Genomic DNA, 22,863 nt, shown 5'->3' on the forward strand with positions numbered 1-22,863 from the left:
GTTCCCACCTTGTCCGGTATGGGACTCGTTTTATATCGGTTCCATTTACAGCAGTATAAGAAATCTGTAATTCTATATGAGGGAAACGTCGAAAAGGTCTAGCTGTTTCGGCATACGAAATCTGCACCAGCGTCAGATGAAGGAAATTCACCTACCGTTTTTATTGTTCTTTGTCTAAAATAGCCGCAAACCTAATCTCATGTCCTTTAGTAAGGGGGTAATGGCAACTCTAACTATTGAATATTGGAAGAAGCAGGGCGTTACTTTGCGGAAATCCATAATATATTATGAAAATTAATTTGCTACACTCCGCGAAAAGCAGTAGTAGGTATGGTGTAATTTATAATTTCATCAACCTGTATCTCCGGTTTCGGAGCGAAACGTGCGTAGAAGATACATTGCCGAGGATCTGTTTGGTGTGGAGTATACAGATTGAAGAAATTATAAATTACACCATACAGATTCTCCTGCGGAGTATAGCAAATTAAGCTTAATTTTTATAAGTTAACTATTGAAGCTATTATGAAACCATATATAAATACATTAACAGATTAAGTAGCTCCGTAGGTCTTTAAGTTAGAACACATCCATAACAGCAACGGTACGATGAATAACATAGTGAGAACTAATTTTTTTATGACGTACCCTGATAAAGAACGATGTCGAATAAATATGCGCGCCACTCGTAGTCGTGGGAACGGGGTGTAATTCGATAGGTTAGAAGTTAAGTTACAGTTTTAAGGCCATAGAGACTAGGGACCCATCTGTCATTACCGGACGCTACTGTAACGTTTGTCTGATGGATTCCCATAAAGGATAACGAAGTCTCAGTTACCAGTTACCACTTCAAACATGTTATTAATGAGTTTACCACAGAATTAAGTCATACAAAAACCGTGTACACGACTAATATTGTGAAGCGTCAAAAACCTCTCCAAACAAAACTACTGTAGTTTTTCTCGAGCGGTTATACACTTCATATCGTTTAGCAGTTGACAGTAATTATTTTACCTCTAATGTTCTAAATGTTTACCATATACTGGGAAAAAGTCTTTGAGCTAGCAACATTTCGCGGGTGTGAAGTATTACGTGGGGGCGTTTTCATTGTTTTTGGAAACAATGCACTGCATGTAATGACGACTGAATGAGAGTTCTGTGTGTGCTTACTTCTGTGGTGTTGATATAGTATATTTTGTTGTTACCATTTTATAAAAAAATAAATGTTATAAACGAAGGCAATGTTTTTTTTTTAAATAAATAAATATAATACTACGACAATATACACATCGCCAACTAGCCCCAATGTAAGACTAGCTTGTGATATTATGGGTACAAAGATAGCTGATGAATATAATATACATAAATACTTATATTATACAGATAAACTCACAGACAATGGAAAATATTCATGCTAATCATCCAAACATTTTCCAGTTGTGGGAATTGAACCCACGGCCTTTGACTCAGAAAGCAGGGTCGCTGTCCACTGCGCCAATCGGCCGTCAACACGCCTATTAACAGGGCAGCAACACTTCGCAGGTCATGCCAGGAACATATCCTGCACCGTGCCACCGTGTGTCCATAAATCCCGGGGCGTAGGTGTAAAGCTTCGTGCCAGCAATTACACCGGCAACCACGCCCTTCAGAGTTCAGTTGAATGTGATAAAACTTCAACGTTATACCACGACTATTAGATAGCCGATAGATAACCGACAAATTCTTTATATAAAAAGTGTGAAAAATATGCCATTCATCTATTTGTCAAAATACATCATAAGTTATCGATATTGTAAGGCAGACCATTAAAACAATCCACATCATGATGTACAGCGTTGTTAAAAAATGATCTATTGTTTAAAATTGCATCATACATCAATTATTTACATTGATTTCCACCTTTGGATAATTTATTTATTACTAAAATTCATTAATTTTTGACGTAAATGAAACAGGACTATGTGGGTTTCAAAGCAAAGAAAAACGCAAAATATTGTTGGTACCAATATTTAATTCATTATAACGAATTAAAACGATATATCACATATCAACATGAATGTTTGTTTTAAACAAATACGTGAACAATGCCAATAAAATGAATGAGCTATTTAACGCCGTTATCTACAATAGCCAGCGAAAGAAAAATAAGGCAAGGTTATTTTTTTTTTATTTGCATAATTTGCGATACATAAATTAATATAATGATCTAAACTACATACTGCATAGTAAGTGCAAAATATATTTACTCTTGGAGTTCGCAGTTCACCTTGTGAATAACTCTGCTACAGTCGAATACCCGAATCTAAAACAATTTTTCACTATCATTAAGGTGGCCCTAGCCGGCCGCATGTCTATACAAAAGTTGTTGGCAATCATTTCACTAGTAATTAATTCCTATGGCTGGACCGATTTGAATGAATTTTTGGTATGCGTTTGGGTGGCACCTTGGATGGTTTAGATTCACAAATCAGCCCGACAGATGGCGCTGGGGTTCGCTAGTATATATATATACATATATATATAATTCCATCCAGGCTCTGCCGTATTAATTTCGATATAAAATAAAAAAGGACAACAACTTACTTTACACTAAAGTAACGATACTCTTTTAAATATTTTTTTTTACAAGAAATAATAGACCATGTAACTTGGAAAATATTTATATTTTACTAGCGTACCCAGCCCGCTTCGCCGGGCTAGATTTTGCTTTATTTTATTTAAACAATAAACATACATAATCAAATCTTTAAATGTAAGTCTAATAATATATAAAATCATTTATTTCTCTCTTCATTCATTCTCTTCTATTCTCTTCTCGAGCGGGTGAAGATCATTATCTACACCCATGTACACCCAACAATAGAATAACATCATAGTAAAAAAAGCTGTATTTGACAGTTTGATAGTTCAAAAATAGGAGTGCTTCAATCGTCACCAAACTTTAAAGGATTACTCGCCAGGTCAATCCGGAGATTCCCTGAAAGTTTCATTGAAATCGGTCCAGCCGTTTCGGAGCCTATACGGAACATACCCACACACTTTGTCTTTTATATATATATAGATAGATAGATAACACTTGCGAATAAAATAATTGAATAGGTGCTATAATTTTTACGTTGTTATATTTAGGTATTGATTATGGTGAGGTAAAGCTATACCTAAGTTAGATTAGGCTATCATAGAATTAACAGTATGATCTGCGGGTAACTTTTGTATTAAGATGCGACCGGCCGGGGTCACGTTACGATTCATTGATATAACTCTGTGGATGCACATTGTGACAGTGATTAATTCTATAACAAAAGCATATGTTCTAGAAATTTCGACGGGTGTTTTTTGTTCTCATTTGAGGCTTATGTTGTGGACTTTGAAGTACAGAAGTAAGGGATTTGCGACTTTAAAACCTGGGACTATAGGTCAATTTTACTTTAACGATACAAAGACCGACTTCTCGATTGCGAGCGTACTAAGGCTAGTGTTGTAAGGAAAGCTTCGACTGGACTCACTGCACAGTGGTGGTTGCGCGACGTCGCTCAGAAGTTGTACCCGGTGGCGGCCGAGCTTGCACCGAAGCTGAACTCCGTGGGCGAGGACACGTCGGGCAGCACCCGTCCGTCCTCGCTCTCCGACCCGAAGTAGTTCTCGATAATCTCGAACGACTTCTGGTATATATCGAGGTTCTCGTGCGATTGAAGGAATTCTATTTTGTCTACGCCTGCAAATCGAAACCAAAATAATTTTCTTTTAATTCTGTTTCATAGTAAGAATTATATTGCAACGGCGCCACGGTGAGCGCTGAGAATTTAAGTGCGAGGTACCAGGTTAGTTGATAAAGCTGTGGGAGAAGATCAATATTTATTCTTTCCACGGGTATAAAAGCTCTGCTACTGCTCTTTTTCTTCTTGCAGTGCCGACTCCTATCGGAGGTTGGCAACCATTAAGGCTATGTGGACTTCGGGTACTTTTCCCGAACCATTGGCGTAAATTTTTTAGCCACGATGATCTTCTTCGGCCAGGTGGTCTTTTGCCGGCTATTTTCCCCTGAATAATGAGCTGGAGGAGTTCATATTTATTGTTTTTCATTATATTACCAAAATACTGTAAGTTTCTTTTCTTAATAGTTCTAAGTATTTCCAGATTCTTGACTAGCCTCTGTAATATTGTCGTGTTCATGAAATTCTAACTATAAACCCACATTTCGAAGGGTTTATTTTCTTGCATAGAGCTTCCATAAGTGTCCAGGTTTCTACCCCACATAGGAGAACGGAGAAGACGTAGCAAAGAAGGACTCTTTAACGTAATGGGAGACTGAGATTGCGGTCGCAAAGTATCTTTTCTATTTTTCGGTAGGCTGCACGAGCTTGTTCAATTCTGCAATTGATTTCACCTAGGAACTATTAAACTTAGCCGAAAACCATTTTTCCGAAACCAAAAGTCAGTTATTGAAGTTATACTTTTTTGGCGCGTTAGGGAAAAATGATAAAAGGATGCGCGCGCACACCGTCACGAAAAACCGACACCCTGAAACTAGCTTTAAGGTTTGACAGTGTACACTTTCAATTGTCAAAGTCTGCGGGCGCATTCGGGTGATTCAATTGATTCAATCTTACATAAATCTCAAATTTTAATGTTGGTTGTCCGATAATGAGTCTAATAGCATTCCAAATTTAATTATGTTTATTATGTCCATTTCTTTAATGAAATAGATTTTTTTTTTATTTTTAAATAAACTTTGTTTAACTTACTGATATTGCGTTATTATAAAACTTTCAATGTATTAAATACCTATTTCTACAAACGTAGCATAAGGCTAACGATGAAATTTTTTAAAAGATTATAAAAGTTTATCTTGCTACGCCAAAGGAGTATAACTTCTAACGCGTGTACATAAGTACACACACGTTTTTTTTTTTAAATTAAGACGTACCAAAACACTCTTCTAATAGCACAGCGTAAGGGTTGTCGCGTTGATCCGCGCTTTGTCCGGCTTTCAATATATAGTCAAGTCCGTTGAGTGCCACTTGCACAGTTTTCGTGTCGGTGAGAGTGAGTAGATCGCACAGCGGTGGTATACAACCCTGTTGGACGAGGAAACTGAAAACAATTATTATATGTTACTAGTTTTTATTGGGGGGCCTGCTGCGCGCGTCCGTAGGATTTACCATCTCATCCTTCTAGAGATTCACCCTACACGTGCCCCCTGGGTGGTGCTAAACGCGCAGCAATGTCGAATATCGGGCGGCAGCTAAATATCCCGAAATCAAAGGTGGTTTCCAGTGGCCACGTGGAATTAAATTCACTTAAAAGACTGATGCGGAAGGATCTGGGAGCCCACCGTATTATTATCTTCCCAAGAAAACCCCTCACTATGACAGCAGACAGAATTAATAGGCGATTGTTGGACGACCCGACTAACACTCGGCGCCATCCGGTACCCGGGCTGGATGGTGACAAATATGCGACCGAAGCTGTTGGAGAGGTTCCTTGTCAGGCCTCTTTAAACGGAAATATTACTGATGAGAAATCTACATTGTGCAAGACTTCAATACGAGCCCATCACCGTATTGCTACCTGGAATGTCAGAGGACTTCTAAAACCGGGTAAATTGAGCATCGTGGAGAAGGAAATGGAAAATCACAATCTTTCTATATTAGGTGTTAGCGAGACACACATGCGTGGTCAGGGTCATTTTAGGACAGCATACGGAAACACTATGTATTTTTGTGGATCAGAGGACTCAAGTTATTATGGCGTTGGAATCATACTACCTCCGAAAATTAATCAACAAGTTCTTGGATACAACCCCGTTTCTGACAGAATTATAACAATAAAACTAAATACCAGACCGTGTACTCTTAATATAGTACAGGTCTATGCTCCTACTTCGCTGGCTTCGGAGGATGATATTGACGCTTTTTATAGAGTACTCGATACCACTCTTAGCAAAATACCAAGCCGCGAAATAACACTCATAATTGGAGATTGGAACGCCAAAGTCGGCAATACAATGTCAGATGACCATATCAGAAAAACTGTGGGCAAACATGGACTTGGTGTGAGAAACGAAAGAGGTATGAGACTAATTGAATATTGCATAGAACGGAATCTCACTATACTAAATACATGCTTCCAACACCACCCCCGACGGCTGTACACGTGGAAGTCACCAGGTGATAGAGTTAGAAATCAGATTGACTTTATGCTCATTGACTCTAGATGGCGGTCATCTGTTTCGAACACAAAGACTTTTCCTGGAGCTGAGTGCGGCTCGGATCACAACCTTCTTGTGGCTGATTTCTCACTTCGACTCACCCAGAAGGCGAACTGCACCGATGAAACTGTTAAACTCCTCTGAGCGATCAAATTTTCAAAACATACTGGAAAATAGGCTAAAAGATAACCCTCCCTCTCATCCTGATGCCAACTCTCTTTGGAATCACCTTAAAACTGCTATCACAGAATCACTTAATGAAATCTCAAAGCCAAAAGCTACTGAACCCAGAAAACAACAGTGGTTAACAGAAGACACTTGGAAATTGATAGATAAGAGGAAAGCTGTAAAGCTGAAAGGACTGCAGAATTCAGGGGTGATGGAAGATTACGTTGGTATATGCAAAGATATCCTTAGAAGCTGTCGCAAAGACAAGAACAAATATATTGAAGATATATGTAGCGAGATCGAACACCACTCTCAAAAATTTCAAACATCAGACCTGTTCAAAAAAGTCCGACTCTTATCTAGGCAGTTCAAACCAAAGGCGTGGGTCATAGAGGATACCGAGGGCAGTCCCATATACGAGCTTGACGCAATAGCTGAAAGATGGCGTAATTACTGCGAAGAGCTATACAAGAATTCCAATGGTTCAGAAGCGTCATACGTAAACTGTGACAATCTGGAATTGGAGCCATGCATACTTCGTTCGGAAATTCTCGCAGCTTTAAAAGGTCTAAAAACGAGGAAAGCTCCCGGACCCGATCAAATAACAGCTGAAACACTCATTGCTCTGGGGGACACTGGTGTTGACATGCTGCACAGGATCTGCAACCTTATCTGGCTCAACGGTGAATGGCCAAAAGACTGGGCCAGGTCAGTAGTTGTCCCCTTACATAAAAAAGGTTGTACGCGAAAATGTGACCATTATCGTACACTAGCGCTCATATCCCACGCCGGCAAAATACTGCTCTACATAATAAATAACCGCATCCGTCACTACCTGGATTGGCAAATTCCGCAAGAGCAGGCGGGTTTCGTGAAAGGCAAAGGCACCCGTGAACAAATCCTAAATGTACGGCAACTAGTTGAAAAAGCCTATGAATTCAATACGCCAATTATCATGTGCTTTATTGACTACAGTAAAGCTTTCGATTGCGTTGATTGGAGCTGTTTATGGAGAGTGCTTACAGAATTAGGAGTGCCAGAACATCTAATAGCGCTGCTCAAAAATCTTTATTGCAGCAGTGAAGGAGTTGTAAGGATAGATGAGATTACCTCTAAACCCTTCAAATTCCGTAAAGGAGTTAGGCAAGGCTGTGTGCTTTCTCCCATTCTGTTCAATATCTACGGGGAATACATTATGAGGCGAACTCTCGAAGGATGGGATGGTGGTGTCAGAATAGGTGGAGTAAAGTTGACCAACTTACGGTACGCTGATGACACAACTCTCCTAGCAGCATCTGAGACTGAGATGACGTCTCTACTGGACAGGATGGAGCGAATAAGCAATGCCATGGGTCTTTTCATAAATAGATCCAAAACTAAAGCTATGGTGGTAGATCGTGCAGGAAGGTTGGAGCTCACTGGCTCGCTAAATCTCGAAATCGTGGAGAACTTTATTTACCTGGGTTCCAATATTAGTGCCACTGGTTCTTGTGAAACTGAAGTTCGAAGGCGAATCGGATTGGCCAAAAGCGCAATGTCACAGCTACATAGGACTTGGAAAGACAGGAACATCTTAATCAAGACAAAAGTGCGTCTGGTCCGCGCACTTATTTTTCCTATATTTACGTATGCAGCTGAGACATGGACCATTAAAGCAGCTGATAGACAACGTATTGACGCTTTTGAGATGTGGTGCTGGAGGAGAATGTTGCGAATCCCGTGGACGGCACGCAGGACCAACGCATCGATTTTGAGACAGCTTAAAATTACAAGAAGGCTATCAACCACCTGTCTTAAGAGGATTCTCGAGTACTTCGGTCACATTGCCAGAAGAGATGGAGACAATCTTGAAAAGATAGTGGTCACTGGCAAAGTGGAAGGAAAGAGACCTCGAGGACGTAGCCCGATTCGTTGGTCGGATCAAATCCGCACTGCTCTCGACACCAAAGTGCATACGGCTTTAAACGTTGCTCAAAGCCGAGTCAAATGGCACAAAATCGTCCAAAAAGTTGTTAGTGGAAGGGGTCACGACCCTCAGCAATGAGGAACACGACGTAGAGAGAGACTAGTTTTTATGGACCTAGTGACTTTGAGCCTTCGCTCAGTGTCACTCAGCGGGCGATGGAGAGAGCTATGGTGGGGAATCAATAAGTTTTGTGAGATTGATCAAAGGACACGAAAGGTTTTATAACTGTTAATTACAGAATTACTAATTCTTGCCTGCGTTTTTCTTCCGTTTATTAGTGTTTTTTGTTATAAATCCCATGAGAACCGTTGGTTTTCCTGGGATAAAAAGGATTGTTATACTCTCCTTAAGAGTTAAGTGGGTTTATTGACCGCTCGTGTTCGTTCCAGCACTTACAAAACGCAGAGCCGACCGAGTAGTCGCGCTTAATTTGTACGTGCTAATGGTGCAAAAATTAAAAAAATCGTGATATTTACTTGATTTGTTGATGTGTTCCCCCACTTGTCGCGTTAGTTATCGCCCACGCGGCCTCTTTCCTAGTTTTGAATTCGGCAGTCCTTAAAATATCTATGAGCGTCGGGAAAATGTTCGCGTCAATGACAGCCTGCAAATAGTAAAAAAATTATACTGACTTTATTGTTTAAATGCGTGCGAAAAAAACTTATTGCAACACTACTAGTATGCATACGGCGATTGTACTGTAAACATTGAGACCTTATCGCGTACAATACAAAAAATACAGAATGCGTGACATTTGCATAAACATTTTGTATTTTTAAACGTCTGCAGAGATTACTACCTGCTGAATTAATTTAACTACCGCGGTATTGTTATGTAAGCGACTATATGCAATATTTAAAAGCCCAGTTATTAAAACTTCAGGCTAACTTTAGTTTAAGTAATTCACTTGCTTTAATGGTGAAGGAAAAGAAGAAAGAGACCTGAAGTGTAAAGTCGACTAATCTGCATTTGGCCAGCGTAGTGGACTACGGATTAAGTAATAAATTTCTGTTAGATAGAAGCAGGCGTTACTTTGCGCAAATTCATAATATATTATGAAAATTAAGCTTAATTTGTTATACTACGCGAAAAGCAGGAGAATCTGTATGGTGTAATTTATAATTTCTACAATCCTTATACTCCACACATTGTTAAACAATTATTCATTGTAAAGTCAAAATCTCCTAAGGATGCTCCGGTTTCGGAGCGAAACATGCATAGAGGGTACATTGCCGAAGATCTTTTTGGTGAGGAGTATAGCAAATTAAGCTTAATTTTCATATTAAATTATCTAGGTATTTGTATACAATATAAATTTTTGGTATTTATGCATATTAAAACACTCTTGGCAGGCACTATCCCGTTCTCTTGTTGTAAGTCCTTTCTACAAAGTTTGGCTGTAAGAGATTGCTTGCAGCAATAAGGCCGCCTTTGCATGTCTACATTGTTCACTTTTCCTGTGTGTGCACGTGCAATAAATATGTTTCTTCTACTTCTTAAATTTTTAACTGCTTCATGGTTACCTGTGAGAGTCAGTGCGTTGAGTGCGTTGAGTGTGTTAGGAAATAGGGAATTACAGCACTTTATCTATGATAAACCCGATGATTATATTAAATATATCAACAAATAATAGTTTGTATACTCATTGATAATGTATTGAAAATAGAATAATGGACTTTATTAGACTGTCAAATAAAAGTATAGGATCTATGGCGGGAGAGGCGAGTTTGACAAGATCGATTGGCGGGAAAGAAAAGTTAGCACGGATTTTAATTAATTAATTGAGAAATGGAGATTAAGTAAAGTATTGTGGATAGAACGTTACAAATTGGGAATAGATGATTTATAATGGAAACGATATACTTAAGGAAATATTGTTGTGGCGGAACAAGAGTCGTATATACCGGTGATGGAGTTGAGATAAGTTGTTAAAAGTTGTTGGTACTATGGTTGTACCTGATGTTGCATCAGATAAGTATATCTCTTATATCCTTTGGGTTATTCAGGTATAATATATGGAGCCCTAGCATTATTTTATACAGATAGCGTATGTAGCAGAGGTTGCTCTATACAAACAACTTGTTCCAAAAGTCCTGATGTTATAAGTGATCATAGTAGTTATGTTTGACCTGTCTTATATGTCTTGTATCAAAGGGCCTGGCGTTATAACATATGATAATGTTGTAATTGTGTTTATAAGTCTTGTTTTAATTGATTGAATAAAAGAGCAACGGTAGAGTTTCTTGCCAGTGGTCTTCTCTGCCGAAGACAGCATTCCGAACTGGTAGTAGAGTCATTTGAAGGTAACAAGTAATATGAATTATAGAGAAGCTTAATATACAGTATTAGAGTCAGTCCAGTTGTTTTATTTCACTCCTTGGGAAGTCAGGTTTATAGAATACAGACCCACAACACTGCTCTAAAGCAGGTTGGTGGGCTTTAAAGATTTCTTTTATAAAATGAATACTTTAATAGGAAGGAAGAATAATAGTCATGAGAATAAATGATTACTGCTAAGAAACTAGGTATTTAGCTTCAATAATACTGTTAATTAATGAAAGATCTAAGTGCCACCCTGAACATTGTGGGTATTGCAGTGAATATCTGAATACCTGGGCCTCCCTCATTTATATTTTTTTAGCATCAGAAGTGGGATCCTATTCATGTCCAATTTATGCCTTTCTCTAATGCAGATTTACTTTTTTTAGAACCATCCCGTCAAATGTGGACATAGTAAAGAGTCTGATGTTTTTGATGATGCCTCAACTATTTGCTGCTATGTGCTAAAACAGAAACACTCTGGAGACAAAGCACCATGCTTGGTGAAATTCTATTTAAGGATATGTGGTCCGGGGAACCAATGGATAACCATCTTGGAAAATGTGGACATAGTAGATGGTTTGATGTTTTTGATGATGTCTCAACTAATAGCTGGTATGTGCTAAAACAGAAACACTCTGGAGACAGAGCACCAGAATTGGTAAAATTCCATTGAAGGATATGTGGTCCGGGGAACCAATTGATGTGATATTTTTATTTATTTTTTCTTTTTGTGGTTTCTACTTTTGAAAGATAGTACTTATTACCTGAAACTGATATGGCCTAGTGGCTCTTTGTTTATTTTGCTGAAATGATTAAGTCCAAAATAGAATTGATTTAAGTTTGTTTGTGAAAACCAACTAGTCAAGTTGGCCAAACAGAATGTGTAATGAGTTTGATAAATTTGAATTATCAAGTTTTATTTAATTAGTCAGGTTAGCCAAATGGAATTTGTGCTAAGTTTTATTTTATTAGTCTGTCCTGGCTAAAATAAATTAACTGGTCAGGTTAGCCGAACGGAATGTGTAATAGATTTTTCTTTTAATTCTTATTTATTACATACAAGATTTCAAGTTTATATTGAGCAACTAGTCAGGTTAGCTGAGCTGTTAACTTTTATTTAGGAACTTTTCTATGTACTTCGAGATCGAAGTACTTGTCAGGAAAGCCGTGATAGGAGAGATTGTGTAAATTATTCAGAACATATAAAAGAATACACATAAAACAAAACAAAACAAAAAAAAAAAAAAAATTGTTGGTAGAATAGAATAGAATATGATTATGTGTCAGAACAATACATATAGGGAAAATTACTACTGAATAGCTAAATGAAATAGTTTAGTTTCTATGTTGGGTTGTGTGAAGAAAAGAATTAGGAGTCAGCTTAAATGTTGTGGGTTAGGTTAGGTCAGTGATCTTTCAGTATGATGTTGAGAGAAGTTTTTAAAAATGATATAAATAAAATACAATTATAAACTAAATTAATGTTGCTGCTGCAAAGGAAAATATATTAGTTGCATTATAAATAATTAGATTATACTTAGGTTAACAGTTGTTTAAATTATCAAATTTTATGTGAAATTTTAAGAGTCCTTGCATGATAAATGATTCTGTTAAACAGGTGGTTTAATTGATGTTTAGATTGAAATAAAACATTGAATAATAGAAATAACAATTGAACAAACATTGAATATACTTTGGCTTTTATGATGAGATGATAAAAAAAAAAGATGTAAACTAATAGAAATAATTCCATCTTAGCGTTTTTATATTAATTTATTTATATTTATCTTATATATTACTTGACTTGGACAGTGGAAAAAATATGAATATCACCAGTGGGTGATGTTATTGATATCACTTGAGAGTGATGATGATGTGGATATCACCAGTGGGTGATGATGTTATTGATATCACTTGAGAGTGATGATGTTATTGATATCACCAGTGGGTGTTGGTGTTTTGGTATATATTGGTTTGACTATTAGACTGTACCGATTGCATCTGTGACTAAATGAGACTAACAATGTTAATGACAGAATTGATGGGAAATACAATTACCTATGTGGATATTTTGATAAAGTTGGACAAGAGGCAAAAGGATAAATTGTTTGAGATTTATATTGAGATGGAAATATTTGGATTGTGATTGTACATGTTAAAATGTACAAGATAAATGAAAATGAGTATTTTTGATTTACATTGTTGAAAATTAATCATTTTACTTTATTAGAAGTATTATATTGTTGTAATATGTTAAATGGTGTGGAATTTTAATGAAAATTTTTTTTGGTCTCTTTCACTTTAATTATAAAATGTTATGATTATGCCTATCTTTTGATAAAATATTGTTTACAGTTTATTGATAAAAGTGTATACAGAATGTAACTGATTTGATCATTTTTTATGCTTATATACCATGAACTAATTTTATAGAGGTGTACATAAGATGATGTACTTATAAGGATGTTCTTTGAACCTAAAGACTTATGATACAATACATATACCTAAAAAGAATAACCCTATGTACTTCGAGAACGAAGTACTTGTCAGAATGGCCGTGTTAGGATATTTCCTAGATATATAGGATATTTCATAGATAAAGTGCTGTAATTCCCTATTGGGAATTACAGCACTTTATCTATGATAAACCCGATGATTATATTAAATATATCAACAAATAATAGTTTGTATACTCATTGATAATGTATTGAAAATAGAATAATGGACTTTATTAGACTGTCAAATAAAAGTATAGGATCTATGGCGGGAGAGGCGAGTTTGACAAGATCGATTGGCGGGAAAGAAAAGTTAGCACGGATTTTAATTAATTAATTGAGAAATGGAGATTAAGTAAAGTATTGTGGATAGAACGTTACAAATTGGGAATAGATGATTTATAATGGAAACGATATACTTAAGGAAATATTGTTGTGGCGGAACAAGAGTCGTATATACTGGTGATGGAGTTGAGATAAGTTGTTAAAAGTTGTTGGTACTATGGTTGTACCTGATGTTGCATCAGATAAGTATATCTCTTATATCCTTTGGGTTATTCAGGTATAATATATGGAGCCCTAGCATTATTTTATACAGATAGCGTATGTAGCAGAGGTTGCTCTATACAAACAACTTGTTCCAAAAGTCCTGATGTTATAAGTGATCATAGTAGTTATGTTTGACCTGTCTTATATGTCTTGTATCAAAGGGCCTGGCGTTATAACATATGATAATGTTGTAATTGTGTTTATAAGTCTTGTTTTAATTGATTGAATAAAAGAGCAACGGTAGAGTTTCTTGCCAGTGGTCTTCTCTGCCGAAGACAGCATTCCGAACTGGTAGTAGAGTCATTTGAAGGTAACAAGTAATATGAATTATAGAGAAGCTTAATATACAGTATTAGAGTCAGTCCAGTTGTTTTATTTCACTCCTTGGGAAGTCAGGTTTATAGAGTACAGACCCACAACACTGCTCTAAAGCAGGTTGGTGGGCTTTAAAGATTTCTTTTATAAAATGAATACTTTAATAGGAAGGAAGAATAATAGTCATGAGAATAAATGATTACTGCTAAGAAACTAGGTATTTAGCTTCAATAATACTGTTAATTAATGAAAGATCTAAGTGCCATCCTGAACATTGTGGGTATTGCAGTGAATATCTGAATACCTGGGCCTTCCATATTTATATTTTTTTAGCAAGTGCGTAACGTACCTGTATCTGTGCGGCGTTGCCCGCCGTGATGTTGGACAGCGTCCAACAGGCCTCCTTGCGTAGGGCCTCGGTGGTGGAGCGCAGTAGCGCGTACAGACTGGGCAGCGGGTTGCAGTTCAGCACCGCCTGGGTCTGCTCGTCGTTGCCCGTCACTATGTTGCCCACCGCGCGGAGCGCCGCCGATATCACAGTGTACTTGTTGTGCCTGCACACGCATAACATTTTAATTAACCAATACTTAGGGCCAATTTCACCATTAAAGTCGCAACAAGGCATCAGCTTACGGGCAGTTGAGTGCATAGAGGGTATGCACAGGGTATGCAGATGATATAAAATGAAGAATATCTTCAGTACGAGTTATAAATGCTTAAGAGTAGGCTTTTTATCACTCTAACAATGCCTATCCTTAATTTTTTTGTAACTCGTACTTTAGATTTACTTCATTTTATATCATCTACATACCCTGTGCGTACCCTCTATGCACGCCACTGCTAACGGGGCATCAAATACAACAGGGATGTTATCATAATCGTTTGCTTTTATATTTTAATTATACAAGCTATTTTATTAGTAGGTATAGCCTTACACGCAGCAACGTTCACATTTATTACATCAGTATAGAAGTGAGGAAAGGTACACGCGAATAATCAGTGTGTTTTAATTGATTTGTCCTTCTTTCACGCAGCAACGTGTGCAATTAATCTAGTATACGTCTAAGGTATAGTACCTACACGCGAATTTGATTCACTCGCTAGTGTGTTTTTATTGGTTTATGTCACGCAGCAACTTTTGCATTTTTACATTAGTATGGTAGCAGACAGTATAAGCCGCGAGCAAAGATAGTAACTAAAATAATCAGCTATCTATTCTTAGTTAATAAAAAATCAGCTTTAATATATTAGTGTTCAAAAAACTCAAAAGTAGTCGAGGGATTCATTTGAAATTCTTACACAACGTTTCAGGTTTATACAAAAATGTTTGCGCATACGTTTTGTCTCTAAGCTCCCAGGGCAACGGGAATTAAAATTAGATTGCGCAACAATAAATAATAATACGAGGGTTTGTGTTCAATTCCCGAGTTGGTTGAAAATTGTTTATATTAAAATATCGTTTCCCATCCCCGTGCCTCGGAGAGCACGTTGAGCCGGTCCCGATCATTATCATTTACATGACAACGATAATCATTTAAGCCCATCAATCCGCATTGGAGCAGCGCGGTGGGTTATGCTCTTGAATTACTCGGTGTTGTAATATAGTACCACTGAAGAAAACAGTATTTAAATTTTCCAAATACTCATTTTCAAATAACGATGTCCAACTTTATGAACCGGTAGTACCTAATCCTCTGTTATATGTTTAACGGGCCTATCAACTTTAGCGGCCCGTCAGGAAAGATAATAACTTATTGGTGCGTGGTGGGACACTCGTTTACACCAACAGTTCGTTAAAGCACTTAACGGGCCGCTAAAGTAACCAATATTAATTGGTGAAATAAGCCCTTAATATTATAAATGTTAACGTGCGTTTGTTTGTTTATCCTTCCTTTAGGCCCTAACTAAGCAACCAATCGAAGCAACTTCAATTTTGGTATAAATTTAGTTGAAAGGGCGGAGAGTAGCATACGCTACTTTTCTATCCCAGGAAACCAAGCGGTTCTCTTGTTAGAATAAACAAGTGGTAATATATAATACATATATACTCCCTTACAAGTTAGCCCACTACCATCTAGCCTCATCACTTACAACCAGGTGAGATTGCAGTCAAGGCCAAATAAGTAGTTCGACAAGACGCCGGCACAAACCAACGTCAATGACGGCTAGGATCTTCTCGTTGGGCCCGTCCGACAGGTAGGACAGCGCCCAGCGAGCGTCGCTCTGCACTTCCGCGTTCACGTACAGCAACAGTAAAGCCACTCACATAAGCAGTTCGACTAGACGCCGGCACACCCCCGCGTCGATGACGGCCTGGATCTTCTCGTTGGGCCCGTCGGACAGGTAGGACAGCGCCCAGCACGCGTCGCTCAACACTTCCGCGTCCATGTGGTGCAGCAAACGGGCCAGCACGGGAATACCTGACCAACGTTACAACTAAATTTAAATACGTTAAAAACCAAATATGTATGCTATTCGTTGGTCAACCACTAGTTTATTAACTTAACGGACAACTCTCAACTGTGGGCCGATGTAACTGATTACAAGATAGACTTCAAATCAAGAGTGAATAGGCATCTTCTAGGTAGGCGCGCTTCATCTTAGGCTGCATCATCACTTACCATCAGGCGTGATTGCAGTCAAGCACTTGTCTATATATTTATAAAAAAAAAAGACAGTTTATTTGCTGAACAGCGAAAAGCCTCTGATTTTTTCGTTTATTCATCGCCTCATCGGTCAGAGCACAGCGGAAAGATAACAATTAAAAAAAACAAATTTAATAGTAGCTTATGCATTAAGTATGGTTATATTGCATTTAACAGTCGAGGCGGGATTAGGCGCGTTAGCTAAAAGCTAAAGGGCTAACAAAGCCGAGAGTGTAACAAGTTTGTACCATAAGCGTTTCATACGACGATTTTCATGACACTTGCGAAGAAAAAACGGGATAAACTTTAAAATACAGGAAATACCTGCCCTATTTTTATGTCCGTGAAAGTTTAGTAGGCCGCTCTTTCGATTTTGGTTGAAACACTCGTGATTCGTGCCGCGATCATTATTCCCGGAGGAGTATCATCTACTATTGCTCTACTTGCCAATTTTAACTGGACGTTTTAAATTATTAATAGTAGACCGAAAATATAAGCAAAAATTAATTACGGAAAATGGCGCGACAGTTATTTTTTCGCGCGCCAAGATAAACCTATATACAGCCAGCATCGTCCGCTGCAGACAGCCTATATTAAAAATATAATAAATAATACAGAGAATATATTCGTATTTAAAACATGTCTTAAACATAACTAGTTATAAATTGTAAAATATTTGATAAAATTAAACGTTCATTTATCACAATTCAGATGGTAAAAATATTACTTAATATAAGGAAATGCTTTACTATTTTAGCCGAATTAAACCTCAATGTTGATAAAACAAAAGAATCTGAAAAATTACCCGGCTAAATGAAAATTGGCCATATTGATACATATAACTTGCAATGATACAAACTTAACTTAATCGGGTCATCATAAATAAAGCACAAGTACGGTGATTTTAAATAAAACACGCGTGCCTTATATATTGAATTATGAACCTTATAACTATGTAATAAGGGTCACGTTACGAGCAAGTATGAATAAGTAATTAAAAACATACCTGGTGCGACAGCTTCAAAATTTGTAGGCGGATTTTTTCCTCTACAAAGATTTGATAGAGTCCATACTGCATTTTTCGTCATGGATAATCTTGAATACTTATTTAGAATACTGAAACAAAGAAATCATCATACAATTAATGCCGATAAGTATTTCGGGTGAAAAGGGGAAAGAAAAAAAATTAAAAATGTATTTGTATTATCAAACTACTTCTAAAAACAATGGCTTGTTTTTATTTGCGATGGTGAGATGTCAGATAGACATCACGTGTTCTTAAGCGAGAAACAATGATCCTTACGTGGCGACCTTGCAATGATCCTGGCAGGGTCGCAATGTAAGTCATTATTACATGTTTTTACAAAAGAGGTGTTTTTTTTATTAATAAAGACAGTTATTTTTAGACTGACTATTTTGTCGTTTCCCGGCGGATATACGTGAATTATTCATTTGGTAGCGCTTTTCAATGGGGTCACATTATCACACTCGAGATCTATTCATCTTTGAGTATTGAAACATTTTCATCAAGTAAATTGAACAACGTGACTGTAAAATGGACCTTAAGGGGTATTTTTAAAGGTTAAATTATTCTGCACTCCCGCAGAAGCGTTTTTTACCGTTTTGTTTTGTTCAAGACCTGTAGTATAGAATAAACAACTTGAAACAAATGGCATTAGATATATTTTACTTTCGCGCTAATCTTTTTTTACACGATTTGATTAGATTTCTAGGCCAAATTAAATTGGCCCACCCCGTGCCTCGCATAGGACCTTAAGCCGTTGGCTCGAATTATCCAACCTGCATTGTATCGGCGTAAACCCTTCACTCTCTTAGCTCTAAATATCTTAATATAATGAGATAGAATATCCGTGCCTTCCTCACACCCTCAGCCTGTTAACGTCCCACAGCTCGTCACAGACATCTCATAGCAGAGAGGCTTTTCGAGCATAAACCCACCACGCTGCTCCCATACGACATAAAGATATTTTGATTCTCAAAAATGACTAAACGATTAAAAGCATGCAAGATTGCCTATTAGGCTACAGTCATCAACTACCGTGGGAATTGTGAAAAAATAAGTAATCCGCCTAATTTGTGGAGGCGGACATCTTGGACCGATTTCTTCAAACATAGCTCTAGCAACACTCCCAACACACCTTTCGAACAAATAAAACATAATCAAAATAGTTTCATCTGTTCGGGAATTACGATGCAATAGACACACACGCACTAACGCACGCACGCACGCACGCACGTACGCACGCCCGCACGCATGCACGCACAGACACGTAAAACTTATAACACCATGCCACCTAGCCTTTCTTACCTCCGACCCTTGGGCAGGACGGAGGTCACGTGGGACCCCCCCCCTCTAAAGGGGGTATACCCGAACTAAAAACCACCGCGGCATGTCTCTCTTGTTGGCTTTGTTAGACGCCCGGAGAACCAAGGGTGAAAACTAGCCTGTGGAATAGAAACATAAGCGTAGGCAGGGGATGACTCACTCGAGCAGCGGTGGCAGTAGGCCCGCAGCGAGCACCGCGTCCCGGCAGCGCGGCGAGTCGCCCGCCACATTGCCCAGCGCCCATACGGCCTGCTCGCGCACGTCGTCGCCCGCGCCCGCGCCCGCCAGAGTCACAAGTACGGGTACGGCGCCGCACTCCACCACCACCCGCGTCTGTTCCGACGAGCCCGATGCGATGTTCGTGAGCGCCCACGCCGCCTCGAACTGCAACAGCGCGCACTCGTGGGACAGTCGCAACGTGATTATTATTAGTTGGCCCACTACAGGGCACGGGTCTCTTCGCGCAATTATTATTAAACTCTTTATTTGTATACCACAACATTAATATATACAAAATATAATAAAAACAGAAACATAGAGAATGCAATGAGAAGGGTTCAGGCCCACAACGTGCGGATTGGACTTTACACGCCTTTGACGACATTATGGAGAACTTTCAGGTATGTAGGTTTCTTCTCGACGTTATCCTTCACTGCTGAAGCATGTGATATTTTAATTGAACTTAAAACGCACATAAAGTACGATGTGCGTGCTGGGATTGCAACTCGGCCCTCCGAAAGAGAAGCTGAAGTTATAACCACGGGGTTATCACCGCTATCTTGATTTGATTAATACTATCAACCAAGTACGGCTCCACTACAGGGCAAGGGTTCTCACAATGAGAGGGTTTAGGCTGTAGTCTAGTAGTAGGCTGACAATTCTCTATTATGCTTCCTGAGTCATCTTGTCCGACACCCGGGGGATGAGGTGTAAATTGTTTTCTGATCTGCCATGACCATACGGCATTAAATGGATAAGACTGCCGCTAAAATACATTGCTGTAAAGTCTAAGGGCGTGGTTGCCAGTGTAATTAAAGGCAGATGAGGCTTAACAACATCGAATCGGAAAGCTGAAGTGACAATGGGCGGGGCGAATAGTTCGGAGAACCGATGGACGTCGGGGTCCCAAGGTCCTGGGATGGCGACCACGGACAAGTAAATGCAGCGTTTTTCAGCCCCTAGCGAGAAGGATAGATGTCATCAAAAAGACACTGGGAGCCGCTGAAAACTTTAGAACTTTTTGAAACTTTCCAAACGGAATTTGGAGCTTCCTACAAGAGATCTATGTCCAGTAGTCAATCTGTTGTAATGATGAGCTTTACTCCTGCCTCAAGTGAATGGAGACAGAGCGGCTCTTGCATGTATTGCTAAGTCATGTCTCTGTCTATAGGTGATGATTTTCAACTTACTATCAGGTGGGCCATCAATTTTATTATTACTTAAAAATAGAGTTTTTCAGCCCTTTACATGTGTTTCAAGCATGCAGAAAACGCTGCCTACTAAGTTTCTTTATAACTAGTTTTAAAGTATACTTTCTACTGTGTTAGAAAAAAGTTCAAACATTAAAATATAAGTAATAATAAATACCTGTAAAGTAGGATTAGAGCTATTTGTTAGAAATTCTACAAATTTAGGAACTATTCCAGTCCGTATCACTTCATCAATAGGGGGGTTGGGTTCTCTACTGAGAAGCTTTCTAAACTTCTGTGTTGCTAACACTTGTTCCTGTGGATTGTCCCCGTACAGAGCGGCCACCATCGCTGGCGTGATGTCGTCCGATGATGAGACACTGGCGTCTTCCTGCAACCAAATATTTCTAATAATCAACAGCAATTTTGTCCATGGACAACTTTTGATTTGAAAATTTCATCCACAGTTATATTTGCTTGTCTGTTTTTTGCGAGTTAGCCCTTGGCTGCAAACTTACCTTCTGGTAAGTGAGGATGCAGGCTATCTGTTACTGGTATGGCAGTTATATTAAACTCATACCCCTAACTGGAATGCCTTTGTCAGTAGGGTGGTAACAAAAAACCGCCAAAGCCTCCCACCAGATCAGACCGGAAAATATTCAGATATAATATGTTATCCCCTGCCGGGGTTGAACGCAAGACCTCCCACTTCAAACAGCTGCGCAATGTGATTTTTTTATGCAGAAAACTCAAATACATACAGGTCACTCCAGTCAGTTTTTTCCATTTGTTACACACTATGCTATTTCAAACACACCAGTAAATAACTCTTCTTACCTGAACCGAGATATCAGGAGCATCTGGTGCTGGCAAGTTAACATTTCTCCTTTTGAATAGTTGCTGTTCCCGTTTTTGTTTCCGTAGTTGCACACCCTCCTCTTCGCGCCGACGCCTCAGTTCGTCGGCGCTAAGGCCCACATTCTTGTAACGATGCTTGTGACCGCCAGACATCTTTGAATTTAAATAAAAAATTATTGAATACATTTACTTGGAATGTGCCTGACATCATCATCGTAATGACTTCAACCGATTGACAGTGTACGTGAAAGGCTGGACATAGTTCTCTTGTACAGATCCCCAAAATCCATGGTCCTGGGCCAATTGTTTCCAGCTGCTCCCAGTGACTTGTATGATATTGTCTGTCAACATTCTTGTAATACAGCGAATGCTCAAGGTCACCATTCCAGCACCTTGAGACTCCAATGTCCATCGGTTCTTTTAACTATGTGCCCCGTCCATTGCCACTCCAACTTTACGACTTGCTGAGCTATGTTGGTAACTGTAGGTCTCTTCATTTCTGATTCAATCATATAGAACTAGCTAACAAAATTAAATACAATGGTAAAAGTAAGAGACTAACTCTGCAAAGTCAAAAATTGTGAGGAAACCTGCACGCCTGAGAGTTCTCCATCATGATCTCAAGAGTGATTGGTAAACTTCATTTACCAATCAGCACTCTAACAGAGTGCTGATCAAATGAGACAACTTAAAAAAATTGTTGTATTTCCAATATAAATGAATCCTAGCTTGATCGATTTATCGCCCCCGAAACCCCATGTATACTAACTAACTTTGAACTAATTTCTATTGGTTTTAAATCTTAGTTAAATGTTACCATACACTTGTTCTCCTCAAATTTACATAGTAACATATTTATACATCAAATTAAACAATACCTATATATATTTATATATATAGGTATTGTTTAATTTGTGGTTTCGGTTTATATATATATTTGTAATTGTTTTTTTTTTTATTGATTTAACACATAAATCTGTGTTAAATCAATCAAAAAAAACAATTTGAAATTTCTGAAAAGTATTTCTTTCTTATCGTTCGTACGTACCAGAATGAAACAAACAATAGTTCCAATGTGTCAACCTTGGACTATTCCGAATATCCTCCACAAAGCAAAATAGCAAGTAAATAATACCACAAAAGAAACTTCGTAATCGCCTCAAAAACTAATATGGAATAATAGTAAAAAAATTAGCAGACCACACTGTTTAAATTTAAAATTGAAATCAACTCAGGGCTTCGATACCATTTTCTCTCCATTTAAACGATTGTTTTTACTTACTGTGCGAATTACAATATCACCAAATTGAATGGACAATCAATCAACCATATATTGGCTTCTTAAAAAATGTTTAGTGCAATTTACTAATATTCACAATTCACAATTCTCAATAATTCACATTGAATTTTTTTTTTTCTAAATGTAACTTCATTTGACGTCACTGTCACAGACAAAATTAACAAACTCTATGAAATTGACTTCTTACTTTTGGTAGGTAACCAATGAAAAAATATGGATATCTACACATACTACACAACGTGCTTTATTGCGGAGTTCAGAAAATCCCCTTATTGGGTAGT

At 38.1% G+C, this 22,863-nt stretch overlaps 1 protein-coding gene across 1 annotated transcript; it reads right to left on the minus strand.

Annotated features, from left to right (window-relative positions):
• Positions 1–1,988: 1,988 nt before the first annotated feature.
• LOC120626305 (importin subunit alpha-7) lies at positions 1,989–22,716 on the minus strand. The gene is made up of 11 exons (XM_039893774.1): positions 22,565–22,716; positions 21,262–21,435; positions 20,603–20,815; positions 19,176–19,399; positions 17,675–17,784; positions 16,290–16,443; positions 14,373–14,577; positions 8,819–8,946; positions 4,925–5,091; positions 3,504–3,712; positions 1,989–2,299 (listed from the first exon to the last, which is right to left on the minus strand). The coding sequence occupies exons 2-10, from the start codon at positions 21,433–21,435 to the stop codon at positions 3,531–3,533; spliced, it is 1,557 nt and encodes a 518-aa protein (XP_039749708.1). The 5' UTR covers positions 22,565–22,716; the 3' UTR covers positions 1,989–2,299; positions 3,504–3,530.
• Positions 22,717–22,863: the final 147 nt, after the last annotated feature.

This window comes from Pararge aegeria, chromosome 9 (assembly GCF_905163445.1).
Source record: "Pararge aegeria chromosome 9, ilParAegt1.1, whole genome shotgun sequence".
Lineage (NCBI taxonomy): Eukaryota > Metazoa > Arthropoda > Insecta > Lepidoptera > Nymphalidae > Pararge > Pararge aegeria.